General features: G+C 37.9%; 1 protein-coding gene across 1 annotated transcript in view; it reads right to left on the reverse strand.

The window, feature by feature from the left end:
• VAT1L (vesicle amine transport 1 like) overlaps positions 1–27575 on the reverse strand; it is a 64588-nt gene that overhangs the window by 14503 nt on the left and 22510 nt on the right. The window contains exons 4-7 of the mRNA XM_052796339.1: positions 27389–27531; positions 23689–23792; positions 22394–22449; positions 20462–20656 (exon numbers count right to left, since the gene is read on the reverse strand). Of these exons, the coding sequence (XP_052652299.1) occupies positions 20462–20656; positions 22394–22449; positions 23689–23792; positions 27389–27531 (498 nt within the window). The remainder of the gene's footprint in view (positions 1–20461; positions 20657–22393; positions 22450–23688; positions 23793–27388; positions 27532–27575) is intronic.

Consider the following 27575-nt stretch of genomic DNA (forward strand, 5'->3'; position numbering starts at 1 on the left):
AGAAGCCTTGGTTCAGAAATAGGTTGGAAAAGACAAATATTTATCTCATGGGATCTTTCTAACACTCAGCATGGTCTTTGGTTTGGTACTGTTGTACAGAACAGGTCCAAAATCTACTTCATGGTGCTACTGTGAGGTTCAGTAGACATTGGAAAGGAAAGCGCACAGCATGACCGCTACTTTTTGAGGAGAATTTAGAATATTCTGTGTATACAAACAAATTTCACTCCCTGTTCCACTAGTCTAACTTCCCTGACATCATTAGGTTGCATGTGAAGGAAAAGAGCAGGTATTGGGGGAGAATAAAAGTCTCACTTGATAAAGAAATACTAGTAGTGTTCAATAGGCTTCAATTATTCGAACGTATGTTCTGTAAATGAATATTATCCTTCAAACATGGTTTTCACACAGGTCAGCACTTTCTGACCACTCCTCCAATCTTGGCAGAGCATGAGCTTTCCATAAGGAGAACTCAGTATTTTCCTTATCAAAGCTAAGCGAGCTTCCTCCTATTACCCTTGCCCTACTCCTCTATATGCAGCTAAAATAAGGAGAAGTTTAGCTTCGGCATTACTCCCGTGCAGGCTCTCTCTGACAGAGACACGAGCTGTCTGCAAGAGAACTCCTTACCACTAATTAATTCCTCTCTTGCTCACTGTCGTGTGTCTGAGAAGCCTGCATCTGCATCATGTCTGCAAAATCACATGGACAGAATCTCCATGGTGATCGTATCATGCGGTATGCAAACATCAGCTGACTAGTCAAGGTTACTTTGGCAACCCAAGTGTCACAGGTAATGATCCAAATCTTGTTCAGATTTATGAAAGAATAATCTGAATTAAAAACTTGCCCATTTTTCATTCTAGGGCTGGTTCTGTTCTGTTGCTGTTCATAACAGACACTATTTCAATGAGCCCAGAGCTATCTCCATTAGAATTACAAACACTAATATCAATAATATTTAAGCATCATTTGTATGCAGTAATGAAGAAAAAGATGCATACTGCAGTCTGTTCTAGCTGAGATGCCACATAAGCAAAGCTTTAATACTATAGCTTTCATTAGTGCTATAAGGCAACATCATTTTTATTATCAGACTCACTGCTGTGGTCTATCACAAAGCGATGATGTCTTTAATATGAATTGTGAGCTGCATTATAATTGCAGATGCTCTTCTCAGACCAGAAGAGTTTTCTTTCATGTCATTGGCATTTATGGCTTTTAAAACTGAACACAGCACTCCATCTAAAACAAACAAAAAAACCCATGTAGTCTGTCTTCTGGGTTATGTCTGTTTAGCTTTGGTCTGTGGAAGGGAGGAAGCTCAAGAAACCAAGGATAACAGTTTCTTAACTTGCTGGCAGCTCTGAGGGAAGTGAACCGGTATACTCCCTGCAGATTTTGCCAGGGTGCTAGGGCATGGGAAGTATAGAGCAAAAGTAAATCTCCCTTTTAGGCTACATTTGCCACAGCCCTGCTAATGTGGCTTGGGCTAAGAGAAGGGACAGGACACAGGCTCCCTTGATAGCCTGTGACACACACACAGTGAGCAGTCACTGGGCTCCTTCGCACTAATGACTGCGTCCTTCTACTCTCAAAAGTCACATCTGTCAAAATTCAGTCCTATTGTTTTGCTGGTGTATTTCCTCCTCCCTGATCTTGAAATGTCTCTCTCATGTTTATGCAATATGATTCAGTGGAGTAATATTTCATTGGGAAACACGCTGAATTTTTTATAAAGCTTTTTTTTTTTTTTTTTTAAATGAGTTTGCAATACCTTCCTTTCTCAGGCTAAGTCTTCTTTACAAGCTTTTGTAGAAAAGCTGTTTACCTGGGCGTAATTACTGATAATTACCCTACCACAGACACAGTTATTTGGACAAAACCATCCTTTTACTGGTAGGGATTATTTCCCTTGAGAGCAATGGAATAACCTGTATTGACCACAATACACTTCCATGGGAATGATGTGCTTTCATGATAGGAATATTTTCCTTGCACCATGTAGCAGAATAGCCAGCAGAAAAGTCCTTCTAGTATTTAATTCGCTTAACTGCTGTGACAAAATCCCCCAATTATCTGTTTGCATGGGAGCTCGGTATATGGGAGGCTGGTAAACCTGCATCTGCAATTGGCCTGGATTCTCTTCTCTTACCTACACCACTAATTCTGAAGAGACCTCTCAAACTCTCTTCATTCTCCTAGAGGCTGAGGGTATGCAGCATCTTGCAAGACAGATGGAAAACCAGCATAATATTTACAGGATTTTGAATAGGCTCTGTTCCTGCCCATGGGGAATACGGCCAGCTCTTAACATGCAGAAATCAAGCACTGAGCATATGGAAGAAGACGCATCAAACTCAGGGTGTCTGGGGCCCAATTTTCGTAAACACCCACTGAAAAAAAAAGTGCATGGGGAAAAGATAGATACAATCAAAATCAACTGCTAAAGTGTTAAAAAGTCAGTATCGTTAGCAATGATTTTGAGCTGATTAGAGTATTTTAGACACAGGAGTAGGAAAATAACTTGGGTCATGGAGTCTATTCCCTTACTGTGAAGCTAACATGTCATGTCACCCTGCTAGTATCAATCTGAAATAAAAAATTATTTTATCCAACTCACCTGTTTATGCTCTGTTACGCTGAACTTTTGTACCAATAGTTTTGCCTGCACACATTCAAACAGAAGGTACTTTTAAAATCTCTTTCATTCCTCCATTGCTATTCGCAGCTGCAAACAGTAGCTCTGGCCTCTATTCCCTTCTGCTGCCTGTCAGTGAGGAAAGACCTTTTCTCCAGAATAGCTTTTAGCCTCACTGTATGTTGCCATGGCAGCAAGACTAAAACCAGACCCAAGATGAGAAAAATGTCAAAGGAATAAAAACTGACGCTACAGGCAAATTCTGACTCTGAGTCCTCCCTCGGCTACTGAAGATACCTATTAAGTTATACATCTTTTAGATGGAGAGCTACAGCTGCAGAACTGTGCCGTTTTCACTCTTCCCTTATTCCTATAAGCTCCTGCTGACGTCAATGAGTATCTGTTTTGCCTCAGTAAAATTCAAAGAAAAAGAGATTTAAAGCCTTGTAATTACAGAATAACTGAGCCAAATCTTGCCAGCTTTTACTCATGGAGTTAACAGGGATAAAGCAGAAAAGAGGCAGAACCAATATCAAATTAACTATTTAGAAGTACTAAACAGCAGTGCCTAGATTATCAATTTGGTGGGAGTTTTCCTACATGGTAAAAGAGGAGAAAAGACCTTGCAATTTGATCCATCAACACAAGACAATTCCAGCAAGTTAGGACAGCTCAGGGGTATTCAGCGCTTTCACAGTTAAAGACTAGCGTTTTGGTTGCAAGCGAAGTGCTACGGAAAGAACATCTTTATAAGTCTATGTGTATTATCTTAGAAAAACCTGCACAGAGTGAGAAGGAAAGCTATTTTTGATTTAAACTGGCACAGCACAGCTTTTCTCATTATGACTTGTTATTAACATAAGCTTGAAGAAAAAGGGAATTTTTTTCTCTACTAATATGGGAAATAATTACCTTATTACTTTCAAAGTCAAGGGTTGTTTCTGAAGGGTAGAGATTTGGTGAAGAAATCCCTGGAACACACTCAAGCAGAAAAGCCTCATCTTGTGAATCAGGATGAAGCTTTAAGGATCCTGTGCTGGAATTTCTTTTAGAGCAGCAATAAAGCCAGAACTCCTGGACCCAAATCTTCTACAAGCAGTCTGGCTAGTCGACAGCACGTTACAATCATATTGACTCTATACTGAGATTAACCAGTCTGAAGACAAGCACAGCGTTGTGTGGAAGGGATACAGAACTATTGTGATAAAGCATTCCTCAAATCCACTGACCAAAGGGCAATCCCTCCTACATCACACTTCTGGTTGCCACTACATGCCACTGACTCTCAGCTGCTGTCCGAGTCTTTGGGAATGCTGGTAGAAACAGCATGGGCCCAATTTATACTAGGAAGATGGCTTCAAGCACATCAAAACCACAAGTAGAGGAGCTCAGAACTGGTCACCTTTATGGTTACCTTTTTCCATTCTGAGCAATAATGCATCTTAGAGTAAGTTGCAGCCAACTGTGCACACAGGGGTGCCCCAGACACTCCTGAACCTTGGGGTATTCAAAAGCGTAGTGGCTCAGATTCCACTCTAGTGAGTCTGGTTTGGTCTGCAGCAGCAGCTCTTACACTGGGGAAAACTCCTTTGGCTGCAAAGGAGTTTTGGCAGTTACAGGCAAAAGAAACAGGCACTCTGTATTTGGTTAAGATGCAGCAGTCTCCTGCCTAAATTGAATTCATATATAATGTTCAGTTTGGTGTATTCCATCACAATCTGTTATAACAATTTATGGCAGGAAATAAACTTTATTACATTCATCACTGTGCAATTAAAAAAAAGACATTTTATGTTATTGACTATCAAGCTCCATGACATCAGTTTTTATACTCTTGCCTCAGCAATGTTGCCTTGTGATCTCTTTGAAAAAATGTTTAGAGAAAAAACTGCACCAACCCACAAGTATGTCTTACTTGTTCTCTTTCACATACGCATACTCTAATAGTTGGAGTGTCATTAAACTCTCCCCCTCCTCCACCCCCAGAACATGCAAACTTAATTACAAGCATAGTGCTTTGTGTAGTGTTGTATTGTTGTCTTTCTAATTATGATGCCTAGACTGTAGAAGGTGAATGTTGTTGATCTCCTCTGTACAGCCTTGCAGCAGCAATCCTGTCTGGTTACTTCTCTGTGGGAATCTGGCAAACAGAGATCCCTCTTGACACACAAGTGAAAGATCAGACAGCCTTTCCGCAACTATATTGTTTCACAGCCACATGAGAACTCCAAGTCTCAAATACTTCCAGAACCAGAGCCTTTCACACAGACCATCTAGACACTTGCAGGCCACTATCTAAAGACAGAAGAATCTTTGACACCATATTCTGAATTGCCTCCGAGCTAACTAGCTTCAAGGTGTTCCAAGTCAATCCATGTCTTAATTCTGCCTCTGGGCAAATGGGCACAAACATTGCCACTTGGAGGGGGGTAGGGAGGAATGCAACAAACCAGCTTGCAAAATATTAGGTGCTTCTTGAACATGCATTTATCAAGAATCAGTGCCAATTCTACCACGGTTTTTGTATGTGTATGCAGTTACACCAGAATATAAATGAAATAGCAAAGATTAGGCTGTTTTCTGCAGGGACTCTGCTTCATTTGAGCAATACTTGGGACGATGGGGCCCTGATTCCCGAGGTTTCCAGGCACAGCAGGCTTTACAATAATGGCAGTGTTAAACCTTCACAGTGACAGTACCTGTGGATATTATTTGTGGATTTAACACTGCTTCCCTGTATGGCTATGTACAAAACCTTTTAATTACATGCCTTGCTTTCTTTGTCTTTACGATAACACACAGTATTTACGTAGTCCATAGGAATACTGCTGTGTGCTAGTACATCACTCAGGTGGCCCTTTAAACCATACCACGGCTTTAGCATTCAGAGTCAAATGTAAGAAAATTATTCCAGAAAGCTCAAAGTGCCTGTTCTATATGCTGTTTCTTTTACAGTCTCTCTAACCAAAAATCCTTGTCATGTTAGAAGATGAATATTGGTGTAGATGAAACCCTGTTCTGACCTCATATGACTGTTCATATGCTCCAAATGACATCAAATTAGGGATGATGCAACCTGAGCTCACCCAGGTATATTGACATTTGAGGCATAATTAAAGATGGACATTCAACTCCTATGTGTTATTAGTAGTGGTTACTCTGCCCCCTTCCAGGATGCAGACCTACACACACCATTTAGGTTTGAGTGCATGGGTAGAAGATCATCTGTACTATCACTTTTTTACTACTATAATGAAAAAATAGCTGTTCTTTTTTACAGTTGTATGTTTAGACCAAAAGCCCTTCCAAGTACCTTCTGGATATGACAAAACCAAAAAACCCACACATAGGTTACCTTCTTGTTCTTTCCCAAAATTTCATCAGTACCTGTTTACTGGCAACAAAACAGTTTATTTTACATAAAGGAGATATTTCTTTGTGTGTCCCTCACTAGAGAGGATTTGCTTTGTTTTAGGAAGCTGCAAAACTGCAGAAAACTTTCCAAAAGGAAGGTTCTTTTTTACCTCGTATTTTTTGTATCTCGTATTATTTGACCAGCACTCCATGCTGATGGCCTATATTACTCCCACCTCTTTTGTCTTTCAGGCTTGTTCCAGTTCTCTAATCCACCAGAACCATCATTCAGTAACAAAAACCTCATTTCTACAGTCTCACTATTGGAGACTTCTCCATAGCTTACCAGCAGCACTGATTTTTTCAGTATTTCTCACCAACACTTTTAAACCCAGACTTAAAGCACTACAACCTGCATGACAGTAGTTCCCTTTTTTTATCCCCTAACCTTCCCTGTCGTGGCCTCTCTTCTTTGTCTTGCACTAGTAAGGGTTGCTGACTGTGCCTTGCTTTCTTCTACTTGGAACCTTGTAGTAAGATCCTGCCTCATGAAAACACGTGCTTCTTCCGCTACCTTTCCCAAATGGCAGGTGATTTTTTTGGAAGTCAGGCACAAAACCTGTGACCAACATGACTTCTGCCAATATAATTTTTCATCATATTTTCTAAACAATTCAAGTGAGTCAAATATTTTTAGTCCCAAAGACCTTCTATCACATAGTCCTCAGACTCTTCCTTGACCTCCATTTTGAGCTATTTCACAATAAGGGATCTTAAAATCAGCAATAAAAAATTAGAAATTCCTGTACTACCTGTCTGCTTATTTCAAGGAACTTTAAGTCTTCCTTTATTACTACTATGGAGAAGAAATTGTGCTCTATTCTAGAACCACTATTCCAAACCATGGGAACCAAACTTGACTGGTTACAAAATACAGTAAACATTCAGTCTTCCAGATAGTAAAGACATAATCATTAAAAAGCCTTGGCACTACAATTTCCAAAGTCTGAGAAGCTTCACATACAAATCCACCTACTAGGATTCAATTACAAGAGCACATTAATACTGTGTCTTTGAAAAAAATCTCCATGTTCTTTTGTAACAATCGATTTTCTCCAATAAAATCCATCCCTAATCAGTAAACTAGTTACATAAATTCTTGAAACTCATCAAGGTAAATCCCAAAGGTCTCTAAAGATCCAAATGAGAAAATATTTCTCCTTTGATTTCTTGTATAATTTTTTTTTGTTTCAGAACGTAGTACCATGAGGATTGCAAATCTAATTATTCGTAAGTCATCATCATATTTTTTGATTATTCAAAAGGCTCTCTAAGTCAGAGCCTACCATTGGGTGCCACTCTGTAACTTCATTAAAATTGTACTTAAACAAAAACTACTGATACATTAAATTGGAATACAGTTGTAATGTTAGAGAGTATGATGCATGCTTATCCTCAGTTTGAGCTAAATCAGTTTACAGTAAGATTGAAATCATTCGTCTAGGTAAGATGAAAGGTATTTGAATTTATCTTGTTCACTAGTTGACAGTTTTACAATAGATTCTGCAGTCCTATTTGCTTTATTACTTAAAATTTCTCCTGGCGCTGTTAAAATTCTAAGCCCATATTAAGATCTTAACTCCACATAAGTATTGTACCAATGTGATTGCTATAAAAGTTGATTTAGTTTACAACAAGTTTAATGCTCACGTGGAATAGTCATTCAGCTTAGCATTATGTTGTATCGACTGAAATCAAATTGCTATGTAATTGGTAGCAGGGAGCCAATGCAGAAGTGTTCATGTGACAAAGTCACTGATTCAGCTGAGACAGTTTCTGATCTAATTCAATTAAACATGCACGTGCAGATGCACCAAAAAAGGAAACGGCATGTATACTAGCTACAGTAATTCAGGAAAATAGGCAAGAACTTTAATAACACACATTTTGCTAGCTCTAGGCTACTGTAGGCTTAACTGTAGGAACTCTTAGAATTACGCTGGATGTTTACTTTAAATTGAGGGAAAAGATACAGCATTGTGTTACTTCTGCTAAAGAATTCAAAGGTTATGCCCTTTTTCGTCAGTTATGTTGAAGATCTTTAAGATATTTTACCCAGGACATAACCATAGCACACAACAGAAAAAAACCTCAGGTTATCCTCAAGGTTGTTCGTATTTGGTGATGGTAGGGAATTCACTTTTACACAACCTTTATTCTACTAAACTCAATGCATTTATGCATTTAAACAAAGATTTGGAGCTGTCTGTGATGCGCGAAGGTTTATTTCTTACCGATATGGCCTGCCTACATTTTCAAACGTGCACTTTAATGCCACATTCAAAGCCTGAACTTTGATATTCAAACTAGCATATTCAGTAAAATGAGTTGCTCATTTGAAAATCTTGAATTGCATTGCTTCCTTTTAGTATTGTTTTCTGTAAGTCAGTGACTGTAACATACAGATTTGCCCTCCAAAATATCTTTGTATTCAATCATTCACAGCAGGCTAGTATATAGAGGAGGCTTTTAGTATTGACAATATATCTGCTTTGCTGCCTTGGTGTTAATTTATATCATTATCTGTAATGAGCAATAATATCATTACTAAACTTCAATACCACATAAGACTCTCAATTATCACATTAAATGTGGATTATATTATGCTAAGAGATGTCTTTATGCCCAAGAGTAATTTTGCTTTTAAAACTCATCTGTGTTTTAAAACAATTGAAAAGAATCTATGAGCCATTTTCATTAGGTAAGAACATTTATCTTGATTAATGATTGTTATGCACTAAAATAAAGTGTTATTTTGGATACAATCATTGCATTTTGTTCAGGGTAAAATTATGTAAACCAGAAAAGTAAACTTGCTTCCAACTAAAGTTCCCCACTATTCTTAGAAAAGGAGAATTTAATCATACTATGCATTAATGTTGTAGAATGTTATAAAGTCTTAAAGCTTTAAGACTTTAAAATCACAACAGGGAATTTTCGATAATATAAAAAAAATAATTCCAAATCAGAACAGCCTCATAATCAGGTGGCATCAGAACAGAGCTGTACATAGTGTGTGCTGCTACTACTACTAAGTGCCCATCACCAACTTTCACAGCCCTTGGGGAAAGCGCATGAGTCTCTTGGTGAACCCCAAGAGTGGGCTTAAAGCACAGCCTGGAAGATGCTAGTTTCCACTGACTGGGATATTAATTCTCTTGCTCTCTAGAGAGTAATGAATTGTTCCATGTTGTGATGATCCAGTAATGAATCTCAAGGTGTGTAAGGCAGGACTCAAACACTGGAATATGTTGACTCACGAAGTTTAATATTGAACTGTCCTTCCTAATTACAATCAATACCAGCAATGGACCATCTGGTTAATGTGTAGAAGATTATCTACATAAAAGTACAAAATTATCTTATCTACAAGTCTCCTAGGTAAGACATTAATAAGTGCTTTTTGGGGGATATTGGCAAAGTTGTATGAAATAGCACACAAAACTTGTGTCATCTTTGCAATAAAGAGAATCTAGTAACCTAATTACACTACTAGTACAGAAAATTAAAAAAAAAAAAAAAAAAAGAAAAAAAATGAAAGCAACCACCCAGGAGATGAATTTTTTGCTACTGCTGATGAGATTTCCACAAATTCTACCAGTCTGCCAAAACTAGTCATCAACATGATTAGCTGCCAAGAGACAAACTTGGTTTTGCTGACAGAACTAATAATTTACTTTTTCTTTGGCTATTGTTACACTGATAAGCAGATCCCAGGAGAAGAGCTAGAATGTTCACTTCAGAAAGGCATTTCTAAAACCAAAAAGGTCCAATTCATTTCATTTACCAGAGTTCTGTGTCTACTAACAACTAAACATCCTTCTACTGTAGCTAAAAGCTTATGTCAATGTTATCTCTTTATAGACCAAGCACCCAAAATCCCCAAAAGCAGAAATGCTGAAGGCATAGTATCTACTGATGTTTCTCACCACAGTAGTTTTGCAGTCTCTGAAAGCATCTCATTCCCTTCTGCTCTGTTAACCTTTCTGCTCACTGTCAGTCATGGAAGATAGCCACAGGGACCAATGCTGCCAACGTAGCATCATTTAGACAAAATGGACCTAGCACATTTAAATATATAGAGATATTTCCCTTATTCTTATCTCCCACTCCCCTTTTGATTCTTTTCAGTGACTTCTTAGACAGCTTTCTAGGCATTCATTGATTAATGAAGTATTAGACTCCTAGATTACAGCCAGAAGAAACCCCCAAATAACTAGTCTGGTTTTTTGCAAATCAGAGGCCAAAACCTCACCCCATATCATCAGGAATCTCTTCCCAGCCTGAAAATGGGAAGGTTTCAAAGGCAGGAGGAATCTGAAATATTTGTATTCTGTATTGTGCCAGACATATAAGGATGACATCTCTCAGCAGCACGAAGTAGACTTTATTATTTCTATCTGTTTGGGTTTTTTTTTTTAAATCCTTAGCACCTAGGAAAATAGGTCATTTTAAATTTGTACTGGTACCAAACAAAAGTTTCCGAGAGAATGAAAACAATCACTAAGAATTGTTAACACAAACCTTCATGACACACTGGGAGAAAAGCTGAATTTCTCACATTAGCAGTGAGAAATCTCCCTGCCAGTTCAACTTGAACAACTGAAAGCTTTCTTTCCAACCAGTCGACTAATTAACAAAGAAGCATGAGTGGAATTTTTTGACACACGGGAAAATCCTGGGTTCCATTCAGAGGCTCTTTGGCTTAAACTACGCACATTAATAGTGCACAACACAAGAATGAAATAACATCTAAATGTGTCTTCGAAAACTTAGTTTCTAATATTTTCCCTTTAGTACCTGCTATTTAGCTAGTGTTTTTCATTTATGGCATCCAATAGTTATTTCTCCGAGTGACAGAAAACACTCACTCTTCTAAATCTTAGGAATTCCTTGCCAGTTAGTGGTACTACCAACTCTGGGGAACAGGAAATAAACTGTTAGAATCCATTTGAAATTATTTCTGCTGGTGGATGTAATGTATTGGCATATATTTCATCAACCTGCATGCAAGACTGGGAGAAGACAGGCAGATGTTTCATTGCATTATCAGGTAGAAATAAAGGAATGGATTGAAGCACGTCTGGATCAAGGGTATAAAAGCAAGTAGCTTTTGTTGTCTAATACTTCATGAAGCATCTAGAAATTATTTTTGACTAGGGAAATGACTCCATGAAATCCTGTTTTCCTGACTCTTGAGAACAGCTTAAATTCTGTGACACAAACAGTAATAATGAAGTGTAAAACACACCTGTTAGAGTCAAACATTCAAGATAGACATAGAAGAAACAGAGTATACTCTACCTCCTGGAGTTATGCACACATTGGTGTTTTCAAAGGTGTCCTAGATATCTAAAGTATATACCCTCTGCCTTGGTAAAGCTTTCCCTAACTATGTCTCTGGTTATTTTCTTCCACAGGTACAGTATCACCATATCAGTTCAATACATAAGGAACATGTGCCAATTTATTACTTAAAAGCCAGCTAATACATTTCAGTAAGCAGACTACTCCTGTAAAATACTGCTTCTTCACAGTAATTAATCAGCAGCTTGTTCCATGTAACAGGTTTGTTCTAATTTTTTCTAATAAATGACAAACCAGTTTTTCCCATATATAATCTCCTGTTGCTAATTTAATTAACTGGAAGCACGTGACTAGTTTATCTTTAATAGTGCACACTTTCTTGAGTGGAATCTGTCAATGCTTCCTGTATTATTTTTCTGCCTATTTCCCCTGGCCCTCACGTTATCCATCAGGAACCAAGTCTACATGTTGTTTTCCTTTGGCCTGCAGTTACAGAAAGCTATTATCTCTGTGGCACACAAGGGCAAATAGAAATGACAATCCGTCCTGACCCAGAAACACGTACCATGACTCACCACTGCACTTTCAACTTCCAGTGTCTCATGCCTTCTAGAAAAGTATTTTCTGCCTGTGTATCTCCATAACTAATTAATTCTTAGCAGAGTGCTTACTAAGTAGATTAGAAAAGTGCTGTAGCTGCAGGCTGTATTTATGTTAACTGAGAGAGGTTTAGTCTCACACTAGCCAGCTTCTAACTTTTGTAACAGCAACATTTGAACACAGAATCAATGTTCATCAGAAATATTGCCAAAACGCTTTTCCATGTCTGCTACTTCATTCCAAAACATTAAGATACCATTCCCCTGAAATGAAACAGCTTACTGAATTTGGTAGAACACATACGATTCTGAGATTAGAGCCCCCAATAAATGCACTGAATCACAAAGGCTCACAGAGATGCTGAGACACAGCCCAGGGGCTTGGCTGTTAGAGGCCAGAACTGGAAATTAAAAGATTTTCAGGCTGATCCATGATCTTTCCACTAACATGCTGCGTGGCACCAGGCAAGTGAAGTTATCCACAGTCTCTTTTGTTATTTATCTATTAAATGAGTATTATAGCATGAATATTCTCAGCACGCACAAAGGAGCGTTCTGAAGACTCTAGATGGCAAAATTGTTTAAACACAGGTATTCAACTGGCAGGCTAGACAAAACAAGCTAAATTTCAGAAGCTGTAAACAAAATAAAACAAAGAACAGAGCTGAAATGAATTACTTGTTTAATTAAATTCCATTCATGTAGCTTAAATTTCATGCAGTGTTTATGAATAATATATAGCAATTGAAAATAATTGACTTCTGCTTACATACTTAACAGACTTAACAAGTGAAGTCTGAGTTTCCTAAACCAGCTCATTTACCCAACCTGATTTTGTGGTAATCATAGCTAGTGTCATGTACCTGAGGCCTTGTTATGGAGCCACAGTGCCTGTATCCAAGTCTTGTCTTGCTTCTTTCTAGCTTACTTTTAACAAAATCATAATCACATTACATTGCCATCAACAGTGTGCAAAGCCAAAAAGACTACCGGGTTATGCCATCACTTGCTGATGCAGGTAGGAAGGGTAGAACGAATGATGAAGTAATATAAAGTCCTGTTAAACAGCATTAAATGGGGAAGAAACATAAATGAAATTATATATGCATTTAGAAGGAACTCATGTAAGAGCAGCAAAGATCCCATAATCAGGTATACACAATGTTTTAGAAGGAAAAAAACTGCAATACCTAATTAATCTCCAGTACTTTCAAGGTATGTTTTATTCCTCTAAGCATATAGCACTGAAATTATTTTGAGTTTTAATTAAAATTTACTTCAGATAAGCATCTTGGGAAAAATTCTTTGCAAAGTCTTCATTTAAAATCACCTTACTCATGGCTCAATTTTCATTCATTTAGAACTTGTGTTCATTGCATTTAATGTTAGTGAGGTAAAATTCAAGTGGAACAGCTTTCCCCTTACTCTTCCTAAAATTTGAAAGATATTTTGGCCTATAACTGTGTATAATTTGATTGTGAACAGAGAAGCAAGCTACCCTGAATTATTCAGGTTTTGCTTCTCTGTCTGCTTTCCCCACATCTCTATTTTGATACCTGTTACATCAGTAAGACATAGCTCCTTGCATTTTTGTACGCTTTGATATCTGCATGAAGCTTGCATTAAATTTGTGTTAGACTTGTTTGTATACAAAGAAACAACAGTGATGTACAGATAAAACATTTAAATTTACTTTGAACTACAGATGTTTGTTTTATACATTCAAAGGGAACAGAATCTCATACATCAGAAGAACAAAGAGTTCTAAGGCAGTATCACAGGACAGTATATATGCAGAGCTAATACCTGTAAATCAGGAAAGCAGTCATGAACAACTGCAAATGAAGCACTGTCAGAGAAATATTCACAGCATCAGAACAAGCGGACTCTGCATTGTAATGCTAGAGGAGCAATCATAGCAAAGGAAACACCAATATGCTCGTGGGAGGTTTCACAGAATGAGTTACGTTTCCCTCTTTCTACAATATAATACTGCAAAGTAAATTGTTTTATGCTTATGAAAAATTATTTTCTTCTGTATTTCAGGGTGGGTCATTACTTTGGTTATAAATGAACTTCCACTTTTATCACATTACTCTAGATTATTTTGCATACCTTGAAGAACAAATACAGGTTCTAAATGCTATGGAAGTCACTTGACTTCAAAAAAGGTATAGTTTGTTCATCTGAAAAATTAGTTTTCATCAAGCAGAAAAGATAAAAACCTGCACATGCCGTTATTATATTATCACTAAAAAAGAATAGACACAAGATGGTGTTTAGTATTCATAACAAGGTACCAGCCTGATCTGATATTATTAGATTGCCCCCTTACTATGTTAAAAGTAACTAATGGGTCAATTTTCTCTATGCCTTACTATAATGATACATGAAAGGCTTTCTGCCCCAAAGCTAAGAACAGTGAAAGGCATGAATAGTTTTTGATGAAACTGAAGTCTCTGCTTTAGGGGGTTCACTGCTATTATTCTGCTATCATGGGGTTTGAGATTTCCCTTGCCCCCACCCCAAATAATGTTGGCATCATTGATACCTGAAGGCATGCACTGAGATGGTAATCTGTACAAGAGAATGAGTTCAGTGGAAGAAAACAGTTTTACAGTACCCAATCCTTTGAAGCCACACAGAACAGTGCTAAAACCAGACATACTGTGATGGCTTTGCCCTCCCCAAAACATGCTATAAATTCTGAATGGGAAGTGTTCCTTCGTCCAGTTCTCATCACTGGATTGCAACTTGATAAGGCTGTGGTCTTATATGTAAGGTCTCCACTGTTTTCCTTTGAATGCTAATAACATAGAAAGCTAACACAGAGAACAGAAAGTATGTGAGAACAGCAACATATGAGCAAATGTTTCTTTTAAAGGAAATTACTGCATCAGCAGGTATTCTATAATGTTACTATAATGTAATTGGTTGCACTGTACTCCTTTAGGTTTAGGTTCTTAAACACAGCTTGGTTTTTCCTTAGCAATTTACTACAGGGAAAAGCTCTGGCTTCAAGACAAGGAAATCTCACTTATATAAAAATTGTATTTACAGCTAGACCTGCAACATCACTCAACTATTCAGGAAAAAAAAAAAAAAAGCGCCTGATAGTGCAGTGATCCTTTCAAACTAAATGAAGGTGCAGGGCTCTTTCCAGTCAAAAATATTCTATGCACTGACCATGAGGCACAGTCGTTAGAGTCCTCTGATACTCACATGAAGAACCACGGAGCTCGATCCATATGTGTATTTAGTGCCTTGATTCCACTGATTTCAACCACAGCTGAGTGCCACAGCATATTCCTGGATCTGGGCTACGGTTGTTACATTACTATTTGCTAAGGAAGGAGCTGCCGAAGACATTACTACGTTATCACAACAAAACAATGACACAGGGTGATGTTTATTGCCTACTGTAAGTACCTGCCTGATCTTGTAATATTATCAGATTATCCTCTTACTTTTTAAGAATAAGTAGCAACTCTGTTCCACAGGTTTCAGTATCTTCTTCATTCTTACTGGCCCTAAGGCAGTACTGGTCTTTGATACCATTATTACTACCTAACAGTGCACTCCTTTAAATCATCTGAGAGACACGAACACAATGAATCCTTTGGCACACAACACAGATCTGTAGTCAGGAGTTTTTCTGTAGTCTCACTGGTCACCCATATGGACCAAAATAGTCCAAGTCTGAAAACTTTGACATGCCGAGTCCTTTCTGAAACAGGTAGGCTAGTGTGGGGGAAAGGGACCTACAGATGCTTTGATGACATGGACCATATTCTGCACTGTCACTTTCCTGGCTGGCAGTTCACCTGCAAGAATTTGTGAGTTTTGTTTTACATGCTGTCAGTGCTACCTTTAACCGCCGTAAATCACCAAAGAAGGTCTATATAACTTCTATGTCAATAACCTGTTCTACCTTGAGTATATACTTTCTTTTGCAATTATAAAAAGCTGAAGAAAACAGAATTTTAATAGAGAAGTGCAATGTGTACATTTTTATTCAACACACTAGCTTTTGAGAACCTTCAGTTTTCACCCTGCGTAATAATCTAGAATAGTCTACTGTATCAAGCCAAAGATTCACAGACCCTCAGGAGAATGCCAATGCATAAATGCGCACTACAAATTAATCAGAATGAAGAAGAGTGACTAACTGCAAATTAAGGATTAGATAAGTAGTTACTAGCAAAGAAACAACCACAAAGCTCAACAAATATTCACTGAATACTAATTCTGTTTTAAACTCTATTTGTAATGAAATGCAATCTTACTAGACAATCAGCTTTTTACTACAGAACAGTATTTTAAGCATGCACCATCTACAAATTATCTTGTCTTTTAAACACTTGAACGCATAAACAAATAGCTGCAAAATAGTGAGACATCTCAACAGCAGCTAATTTATTGTATGACTTCACTCATCTCATGATGAATAATTCCCCAGTTAGATTTCCATTTTAAAGTATCTATGGATTTTCTTACTGTCTCTCTTAGTTAAATCTTTCTTACATTAAAGTTATAAAACACCTTTAATGGCCTACTTGAGAACAGACTTGACTTTACTAGGATTTATGGATGTAAATTTGAGATAAAAATTACCCTTCCCAAGCCAACACCAACAGATAACACAGCAATACAAGTAGTTTTGCTCCACAGCAGTAGCCAATAGTCTCAATCCTGATCTCCCTTGTGTCAGCAATAATCTGAGGCACTGAAGAAAATGAAGTCACTTTTAAGTTACCATCCTGAATAAATTCTGTCCCACTCTCTCTTCAGTCAGTTGGTAAATGTGTTTAAGCAGCTTGTACTGAAGAGGCAGGGCAATCATCCCAAAGCAAAGACCAGTGAAACCAGGAGTCCTTCCACTGACTTCCATGGCCTATGGATGAGGCCCTAAACCACAGAAATCAGAACACCAGAAGGGATTCTATCCTAATTAGAATGATCTCATTGACACTCAGACAAACCTTCATTGTTCACCAGGAATAGTATCAAGCTAAGTCTGTCTATAATTTCTGAACACTCCTATCTTGAATATTATTCAACAATCAACTAGACATCACTTAACATACACTATGTGATAGACAAACGGGAATCTAATAACTTTCTCTAAACCCTGTATTACTGCCACTTGAAACACTGTAAAATGCAAAATCTCACTGCAATTACAATATTCTCTAATCAGTACATTCTTCTAAATTCAAGCTGTACTCCTGCAGAAAGTATTGAGAAACAAATGCTGTTCAAGGAACCATACCAGGCTTTTAGAACAATGAAATCTTTTTTAGACAGTTCAGAGACCTATTAAAACAGACACAAAACCTTTCTCTGGCTGTTCTCACAAGCACTAGAACATAAAGCCCTCAATTTTGGGGTTATCATGCAAGGAAGTGGTCCTGTAGCAGCCAGACTTAAGCAGCAAAGGGGAAATACCACTGTAAATATAACTCATTGTCTCCCAAGATTGCAAAGATGCTTTTCAGCTCTGATACATAGATGGCTATTGCAACAGATACAGGACTGAAAAGATAAGTATTTGTACTAATACAGTTTTGGAAGAAAACCACGTGTCTTCCATGTTGTCTTTAGAGAATCTGCATTAATTTGTGAATTGATATTTGCACAAAGAAGCAATACGTGGAAACAGATGCAGAGTGAATAAAGCAAGATGAAGGGGTATGTTGGGGATATGCCTTTCATATATAGATCAAAGCTTTTATGAATGTGATGATGCAGTCAAGTACTTAAACATTTGGAAAGGTGTCCCATGGTTAGACTCCTCTGAGATTTCTTCCTTAAAATATTTTCATTTTGAATGTCACTTACTGGATTCAAACTCATCTCTATGGCAGAATTACTAGTCAGAGGAAAAATGGATTCTCCCGTGAGCCTCTGGAGAGGGTGATATTCTTCCATAGAAAACTATTCAATATTCATTTTCAAATGGATGCAGGGAGTCCACCTTTCTGCCACTCTCTAGTTAAACATATTTATTCTCAATGCTCTTATGGGTCAGGAAATTTCCTCAGGAAACATCAATGGTAAAAATTAGTCATATCGGTTTAGTCTCTAATGAAGACTACTGAGAATGGTCAAATGGAAGTGGACATCTGGAGAAAATGAGGCTTACTCAACAGGAAATGAAAAGCAATCAAATGTCAAACTCTGAAGAGGGGAAGATGTTAGAGCTAGGGAGTTAAAAAAAGAAAGTTTCCAAAACAGAACCAAAATACGTACCAACCCTTCTTCAGTCTGGTTCCATTTAGTGCTCAATTATGACACATTTTTCTGTGTATCATATTAACTTGAGAGTCAGCCCTAAGTTATTTTTATACCCACAAAAACATATCCCCCAAATGATAATGCCCTGAATGAGTAATATTTCAGTAATACTTTGCAATCGATTAAGGACTCCTCCAGCACTGTTATATGCCTGAAGATACTAGCCAGACATTTCCTTTGTAAATTACCAGATAGCTCATGGAAAGTGAGCAGGCGTGATAAATGAGCTGTAGTTTTCTAGACTGTGCTTTTCAACAGATGTATTTACACATTTCACAATCTACCGGTAGGGATGGTGCATGTTACTGCCAAATGTTAGATGTAATGTTATCAAACAGAAGTCGCCCAACAAATTCCCATCATGTTGACTACTAAGATCAGCCTACCATGTGTAATTTTTCGTGTTATGTCCTCAATCAAGATTTTTTTTTTTAAGCTATTGTTACTATTTTAAATTATCCTTTTCTTACTCACCAATACATGAGAAGTATGTATTTACACAAACAAACTGCAGAATGCCTGTCTAGAGACTTGTGCCACTTAAATTTTTAAAATACTTCGTAAGCTTATTTAATAATTAAGTAAAAAGCCCCACATCAAAAACCTAAATCTGATCACATTTCTACTTTACACTGTTCTTCAAAGGGCTCTCCCTTTCAGACAACAGCAGAGGATTTTGTCTTGCCCTAACCAGCTGCTCTTTATCGCAACATCTGATTTCCCCTTAAGCAGTTCGATGGTGAGAATTAGCCACTCCCAAGCCACTGACTGGTAAAACCCTGAGGTATTACTGAGTTGCTATCAGTGACAGTGTGGCCTCAGGTAGACATTTTAGAGAAACAGGAGAAGATTCCTGGGGAAATTGTCATTCCTCTTTTTTTTGCTGGAGAGGAACAAATGGAGCCCATATCGTGCTGGACCGTTTGCATCTGCTGTACCCCATAAAGTGGCATGTTGGGGTACACTGGGGTAGATGTAGTGATAGCATGAAAAGACAGATAGGTCCCACATTAGCACAGCCTAAGGCAGTACCTGCCTTGTCATATAACCTGGCCCAGGCACGTACAAGTCGCAGTGAACATGCTCCAAGAACTGCCATAGGCTGTGGAGTCCCACCATGCAACCCAAGATATCTTACCTGTGTCCATGACTATGGTGGTGCTATAAGGCCACCTGAATAATGAACAATGTGCTGGGCTCAAAACCCTGCCCACAGGGCGTCCAAAATCTTAATAAAATACAATATTATTAATGTATTAAGTCTGATGGTTACCATTTCCTCGTGGATGCATGGTCATACCAGCTAATGTGTTCAGACAGACAGAATTTTGTCGCAGCACCTTCTGAATAGCAACCGTACAATGATACAACCACAATCCATGTTCAGCAGAGCTCTTACAGATCATGCATCTTATGTGATTTGTCAGGCTCAGTGCACTTCACAAACACACAGAACACAAATATTAATCTGGCGGTGCTACTATAATCATGCTGTTTCTTTATATGTTAATGTCTGTTCACACCTCCAAAAATACATATGTTCATTTATCAGCATCCTAAGTATAAAGGTCTCAGAAACAGTGCTCTGGTCAAGGGGCTTATAATTGCCCAGGCTATGATCAGATTAGTTTCTTCACAAGTCTTTAAGGATAGCTGAGCAAGTAGAAGGAAAAAAAGAACCAAAACCCCCACGCTCCACAAATATAACTTAGATTAAAAGTGATTTCTGATTTGACTACCTGTGATACATTTTCAGTAACTTCCTGAAAATCTCCAAGCTTCCAAGGTGTGCTAGCACAATTAAGCTTTAGTTTCAGTGTTATATTTGTTAGATCTTTTCCTCAGAATAGATTTTAAGTTGTTTTCAATTATAATGTCTGCATTTCACGCTGCACTTGTTAGTCACATTGCATGCACTTACAAAACAGAAACTATTTTCTAAGATTGAAAAACCACATTCATTATTAGTATTTTCAAGAACTTTGCACAGAGCATTTGAAACTCCAGAAATATTTATGAGAGAAATGCGTGAATAATTCTGGATCATGGAGTTTCTGAACAGCAGGGGCTCTGGAGACAACTTGTGCACAAACTAAAAAGCAGAATACGTTAATAACTAGAAAACATATTTAAATCTAATTTTGCATCTAGAAGTGCATATATTCCACAAAGTTCAAAATGGGGAAAGAAATTTTGCTCCTACCTCTTCCAAAGCCCATAATGAATCAACCACAGGCTTGATCTTCTTACTGCTGTATAGATTTAGGAGTTTGTCCATCACACCCTTGATCAGGCCACCTCGATTCTGTTTGAAAAGTAGATTCAACAGGGAAAATCCAGCAATGACTTTGTTTTCCTCATACAGCTTGATAGGATTTACTTTCTCAACCTGCCACCACTGGAAAGCAATAAACAACAGCAGGATTAGAAAAACATTTTTCAAGAAACGTACAGGAAAGTTCACAAGAAAAATGTCTGGGCAGGTGTGATACATGACTCATCTGTCAGATCTGAAGCAACAGCCAAGAGCAGCAGTAAGGATTTTATTTAAGGAAGAGGCAAAAAAGTATGCAACCGACTGACATGTGGAAATAAAACACAGACTTCTGTTGCATGAGATTAGGGGGTTAGAAGCATGGTGAACAGATCTGGCTTTAGGACATGGGTCTAGAAGTAAGGAATTTGGACCTCCCTCCTTACTTCTGCTATCCTTTGTTATCTCAAGAGCGCCATGCAAGCTTCCCAAACGTTCGCAAGCAACTCTTGACTATTACTCTTCTTTGAGAAAGAAGAAAACCATGCACTGCTTATCAGTTTTCATCTACTATCCACCCATTATGTTTGTGATATTTGAGCAAGCCTCGTAATATCTAATGAAATTATTTTATTTCATTTAGCCCAAGAGCATCCTTGAGACCGAGATCCCACTTCCTAGCAAGTTTTATTTGAATGGGTCAATTTTTAATTAAAATTTTCATACAATTTTGATTAATTTTGCAGTATAATTACATAAAGAAACCAGTTATACTTTTATACAAAATTTGACATACTATTTTTTTATTAATTCTATTTATTCATATTTATTCAGTCAAATACCAGTACTATCTGAGAAACATTTCAGTTAAAATTGATTTTGTTGGGCCAACCTACCCTACAAATTATACACATCTGGATATGTTTATATTAACAGTAAAAAGGCTGCATAGTAAAGATTATCTTGTTTTAGTTCACAAACACATGACAGTAACAAAGATTGTGCCACTGCAACCATTACGAAAACGTAGGAGGCAAAGAACAGCTTCTTGCTACAGTCTTTGATTTATCTTGTTTTCAACTACATAGAGACTTTTGAAGCTAATTTCTCCTGGGAAAGGGTTGTTGCTGGAAGCTGTAAATGAGCTCTGGGCAGAAAGATCATATGACAGATCTTCAGTCAAGGCTTCTCCCTCTGTTTTTCTTGTCTGAAGGCATCACTTTCACTCCTGGTTAACTTATTTATCACTAGCAGTTTGTTTGATCTATTTGTCCCCTTTTCAGTCACTTGGATTTCTGAGCAGATTTTTGTTGTAGTAAGCTGAAGAAAAAAATTTTAACATTTGACTTTTGGATTTGTTGACATCATCAATTAGGAAACAAATGCAACATCATCTCTTTGATATCACTTTGAACGAACACGGAGAACCGAAAAATGCGTTTCTGTGTGGAACTTACTTCTGAAAAGCTGGAAATGACTGGACACAAGCCTCATCTTAAGAGACAGATCTCCTTTAATTCACTGCACTGTCCTGACTGTTTTCAGATATGAGAAACCTACAGGGTACAGTTATCCATACCCATGGATATGATATTCTGCCATGAGTAAATAAATAATGCAGTCTAACTTTAAACTTAGCTGCATCAGAGATGTATGTCTGATAGCCAACAATTTAAATATGCACTGCACACAGATCCAATTCTTGTCTAGCTGTTGTATCAGAAGAAAACACATCAGACCACACTGCAGTCAGAAAAAATGCTCTCTTTAGCAATATCGGAAGTTAACAACTTAGTGGAGATAAGAATGATAAAGATGAAAATGCTACAGAAAAGACTGAAGTTAGAGGAAAGAGCAGAATCACAGTACTGGGACACTTACTGATTTTGCAAAACTGAAGAAGCTTTTTGTCTCTCCAGTAACCATGTTAGATGAACCTGTAAAAGATGAGTACATTCACACACAACTTATTACATGCTGACAAGCAGACCATTTATTATATATAAAATAATTTCCATGATTCATATTTAAGAAAAAAAATTCCCCTATGTTTAAAATGGACTAGCAGACATCCTTATACTTTGGGAATAAATAACAAAGGGCCAAGGTGACTGAGCCCTACAAGTTTATAGGTATTCTGAGATGACAAAAACAATCTATCAAATCCTCCAGGAACACATTAAGTGCTACTAGGCATCTTGACACCAAAACTCTTCTATAGCTCTTCTTCTCTGCAGTAAAATGCCATTTATCTCCGACACACTTATTTAGCAGCAATCACCACACAGGTGTCCTTTCTCTGTATCTGTAAAGACACATTTATCTGACCACTACATGTGTGAACATACATACATTATACACTACGACCTGTTAACAAACGTAATGACAATTCACTGGCAGGGACTTCATTACAAACAGGCAGCCAGCTTGGCTTCTACAGTCCAAGCAGATATCCAAGTGACAACCCATTTGTTATCGCCACCCTGCTAGCTAGGCAAAAGTCCAAGGAAGCTGGTATGCTTATCCATGATGCCACTGCACCTTCCACTGCGATACAGATATATTCTTCATTTCAGAAATTTAGCAATCCCTTCAGCTGTCCTCCTACAAAAGCTTGGCCTGCTTTATCAACATACAACATGGCAACATGGCAGAACTTCAAGACAGACATGTTTACTCAGCACGTGGAGCAGTCCATGTACATGAATGGAAATTTTTGAACAGAAGCCTGGGCTTGAATTCCTCAAAGTCATGTCAAATAAAAACAATAGCATTCTTCCTGAAATCTTCCTCCAAGCTTCCCTCCCCCAAGAACTATATTACAGTTTCCTTGGCCACACTGTGATTCCTATGGTGTGTAGAATGAGATCCAAGCCTTCTCCTACACTTCTCCTGCACCACCCAATAATGTTTAACAATCTGAAACATATGTTCATTTCACTTTTGGATTTTTTTTTTAATTTTTTCTTTTTAAGAGTTTCTTTGTATTACCTATTGTTTCACAATAATTTAGTCCATGCTCAGCTTCGCTAAAATCCTTGATTGGAAACAGTCAAATTGAGAAAGTATAACATGGTGGCCTCCAGTCTGGAAGGAGCGGCATGGGTGATTTTAAGAGATTTTAAGCTTTGCAAAGCTTTAGTTTTGAAATATGTACCTGGCTTTTTTCCACTCACCATATAAAATGTAAGTCCCAAGTGGTTTGAGAAGACTGAGGCCTTTCCCAGTATTTTCTCCACAAAGACAGTCCAAAACAATATCTACTCCATCTGTCGAGATTCTGAAAAGCAAGAAAGAAATCTCACTTTGAAATAAGATCCATAGGACTGGTCAGCCAGCATGATACAGGCTGATTGTTAACATAATACTAACATGTTCCAGGTACTTTAGAAAGGACTCTAAGCCTGAGGCTTTGACTACGTGAAAACTTTCTCCTCATCAAAAGACAATTCAAACTCATTCAGTGCTGGAATGTGAGTTTGTTGGGCTAGCCAACCCACACCTTTCAGGCTTAGAAGAGTAGGAAACCATCTTGTTCCCCCTTCTTGAGGGCTTTCAGTAAAATTATATTACCAAAAACAGTTGATAAAGTTCTTTTTGAGTGAATGCAAGTGTCAGAGAACATTTTTCTGGGTCAGTGAATGTCATAGGGAACAAGAACATTTTTGTTACTCACAGCTTATATTCTTTTTCTAAATTCGTAAGGAAACAGATCTTCCTATCCTAGCTCTTCTCAGATAAAATTATGTCCTTGTAAAGTTATTTAGTCTTCTGTTTCAGACTTTGTATCAACTAGACGTCAGCAGAGTGAAATCAAGCATAAAGAGAAGTCACCAAGAGCTAGAAATCCAGCTCTAAGGATACAATCAGGCCATATTATAGAAAGCAGAAAGTATTTATACTGTTTCAATAAATAGTTTGCATATTTATAATTTTCCAATAAATAGCTTTATGAATGCAATGTAAATATGATCTGAAGAAGAAAAAAAAATACACCCAAATACCCTGATATAGTTCTTTTTTTTCTGGCAAAACACCAGCCTGCAAAATCATATCACTGGTTTGATCTAAGTCTAATATCCTACCTCCTAACCAAGTAAACAGCCCAAGCAGTAGTAAATTCTTGATTAATACTCTTAAACAATTATGCAAATAACTGGTACAGACACTACAAGAAACTTGCAACCTGAAGACTATCAAAGGTTTAAGGGGCAGTCAATAGCATCTAATCCCCAGGAGCATCAATTAGCTCCTGATGACCATGCCTTCTGCAGTGGTATAACTGCAATGAGCAGTCAGGAAAGAGGTAAAGCTTTATGGCTTGTGATGCATCTTTCTGTTTCCTCACAAAACAAAGGTGATACTCAGACATCCACTGGTTACAAACAGCAACAAAATCGGACAACTTTACTCTTTGGTACTGCTGCCGTATGTGGGGTAATAAATTGTTAATATTCAGGCCACTGCATGAGCTTTCACTGTAAATGAATAATGACTTTGCAATCAAACAGCTTTTGGTGGCTTCCACGGTTGAACTGATTGCTTATCCCCTAGGAACATTTCCACATTCATATCACCTCTGGGTTTTTGGTTTGGGGTTGTTTTGGGGTTTTTTTTTTGTGTGGTTGTTGTTCATTTGTTTGGGTTTTTTTTGACTGCTCCCTGATGAAAGCTCTTCCCTGGAATACCCCAGTCACCTGCAATAAAGCAGGTTCCTACCACTATCCTTTCTCAACCCTGTGCCCACCCTTTCCTGCTCACAAACTCTCAAGAAATGAAGAGCCTTCCCCTTCCCTTGGGGCTCCCCCGACCCCATGTGCAGCAGACAAATGCAGACTAGATGTCTTCCCTGCTGGCCAGCCAAACATTTTAAGCAGAACATAGTATACAGCTAATGTACAGCAAACCAAACAATTACACTGTTCCCCCCACTGCCTCTTTCAAAAGACAATTTGTCTTTACAGCATTCTCAGAATTCCCACAGTACTTTTTTTTCTTTTTTTTTTTTTTTTTCAATGCAAAGTGAAAATACACAGATCTGAGCAACAAATCAGAGTATTGGCATGTTCTACAGGGTGCCAATTCTGACTTTTTATCAGGACTATCAATTGTGCTAATACTACACACCTCTATACCAGGAAAGAAGCACAAACTAGCTTGTTGCATCTACATTTTATCTTTTGTACCCACTGGTTCTCTGCCTCATTGGTCTGTTGCAAGGTGAAAAAGTATGTGAAAATGCAGGATCACCAAAATGTTTTTTAACAGACTTAACAGAGCAGAACTCCACCCCTTCATAACCAGGTGTCCTTTTGATTTCAGTAGTTACAGTGTGTTACACAGAATCAGGGGTGGTGTCAGTGAACTGTCTCAAAAAAGAACTGTTCTGATGAAGGGCAGAAGCAGCCATTATCTGCAATCATAAAGTTATCAGAAGTTAAAGGGGCTTTATTCCTTTTTTTAAGCACTGATTTCTGTTGTATCTGCTCCCATATCACATACCCACTTAGACCAGATCTTCTGCTGCCCCTGCCAAGAGTTAGGATTAAGGCTGGTGCGGAACTCGGATTAGTGTTTTCAAGTGTTCTTTCTTGCTGAATCAATGTTTGTAGAGTGGAGATTGCTAGAATTCAGTCTTCACCTCACTACAGCAATTTTCCAGGGGCAGCAAAACACTTAGGTATGTATACTTCCCCAAGAGAAAGACTATCAAAGGGCTGAAGAAATGTGCTGCAATTCTGAGCTGTAAGAAAATGGTAGGGGTGTCATCTGCTGGACAAGCCCTATCTTTTTTAGTGAAACTTCCCATTCAGAAAAATTTTCCTTTGATAGAAAATGTCCTTTGTGATGGATCATTTCAAATGTTCTCTTAAACCCTTGGGAGCGCTCCAGAAACAGTAGCAAGACACCCTGCTTTCTGCTCCAACACCAGTCTGGATTGCTAACAGCTCAGACCAAAGTCTGCTATATACTGAAGGCCTTCTTTGAGGGCTAGTAACCCTCGTACCAAGAGACCTTCTGAGACTTTGCATGTCACTGAGGAATGCACAACTTTGACAGGAAGCCTGTCAACTGTACTACCTTGGGGTACCCCTTTGAGAAATTTCTTGTTTTATGCCCAGCTACATAATCTAGTATTTTGACAAATACAAGATGAAGGGAAAACATTATTCTTATCTGACTAGTAAAAATCAAAAAAACATTTTTTACTAAGATTTTCTTATCAATTCTAACATTTTGCCACCTGTATCAACATCAATATCTAAAACCAGCAAACTGGAAAACAAAGTATTTGAAAGCATGTAAATAGAAACACACATGATGACTTCAAAAGGCAAGAGGATGATTCTAATCTGAATGCAAACAAACAAAATCTAAGGATCTGAAATTAAAACAGACATTACGTGCTCCGATATCAATCCCTGGCAGAGGATAAAAACCCAGGCAGACAGAAACACACCAGAGAACTCCAAAACCTGCATAACTTAGAGCCACTGAAAATATCTTATTTGGTGCATTACAGTGAGCTACTACATATGCAGATAATAGCCAAGTACATCCTTCTGTTAAGACCTTTATTCTTTTTCACGTAGTTTACTTGGCTTGCAACAGATGTCCAAGTATGAACATGGACTAACAAAGCTTATGTTGCTTAAAGAAATAAGGAGATGCTTGCCATCTTGTCCCTTGTAGTGGACAGATGGAATATCTGGAATAAACGACAGTTCCCAAACTCACAAATATAACCTCTTCCCATAAATATGATCAGTCCAGTGTCTTTCATAGTATTTTGCCAGATACTATACTTATAGTATACCCTTACTCAGGAATATAGGAGGAAGACAGATACCCTTACTCAGGAAAATAAAAGATTACCTTTTTACTTCTTGAACATAGTCTGCATTTCTGTCAAACAGGTGAGTTACTGAGTCTTTGATTGCTTCATGTTTGAAAGATGAAGCTGTTCCAAAAACAGTAACATTGGGAATAGTTGAACAGAGCTGAGCAACAGCTTGACCCTGCAAACACATTATTATGTTAGTTCACCGACATGGAAATTGGT

Source organism: Harpia harpyja, chromosome 9 (genome assembly GCF_026419915.1).
Source record: "Harpia harpyja isolate bHarHar1 chromosome 9, bHarHar1 primary haplotype, whole genome shotgun sequence".
Classification (NCBI taxonomy): Eukaryota; Metazoa; Chordata; class Aves; order Accipitriformes; family Accipitridae; genus Harpia; species Harpia harpyja.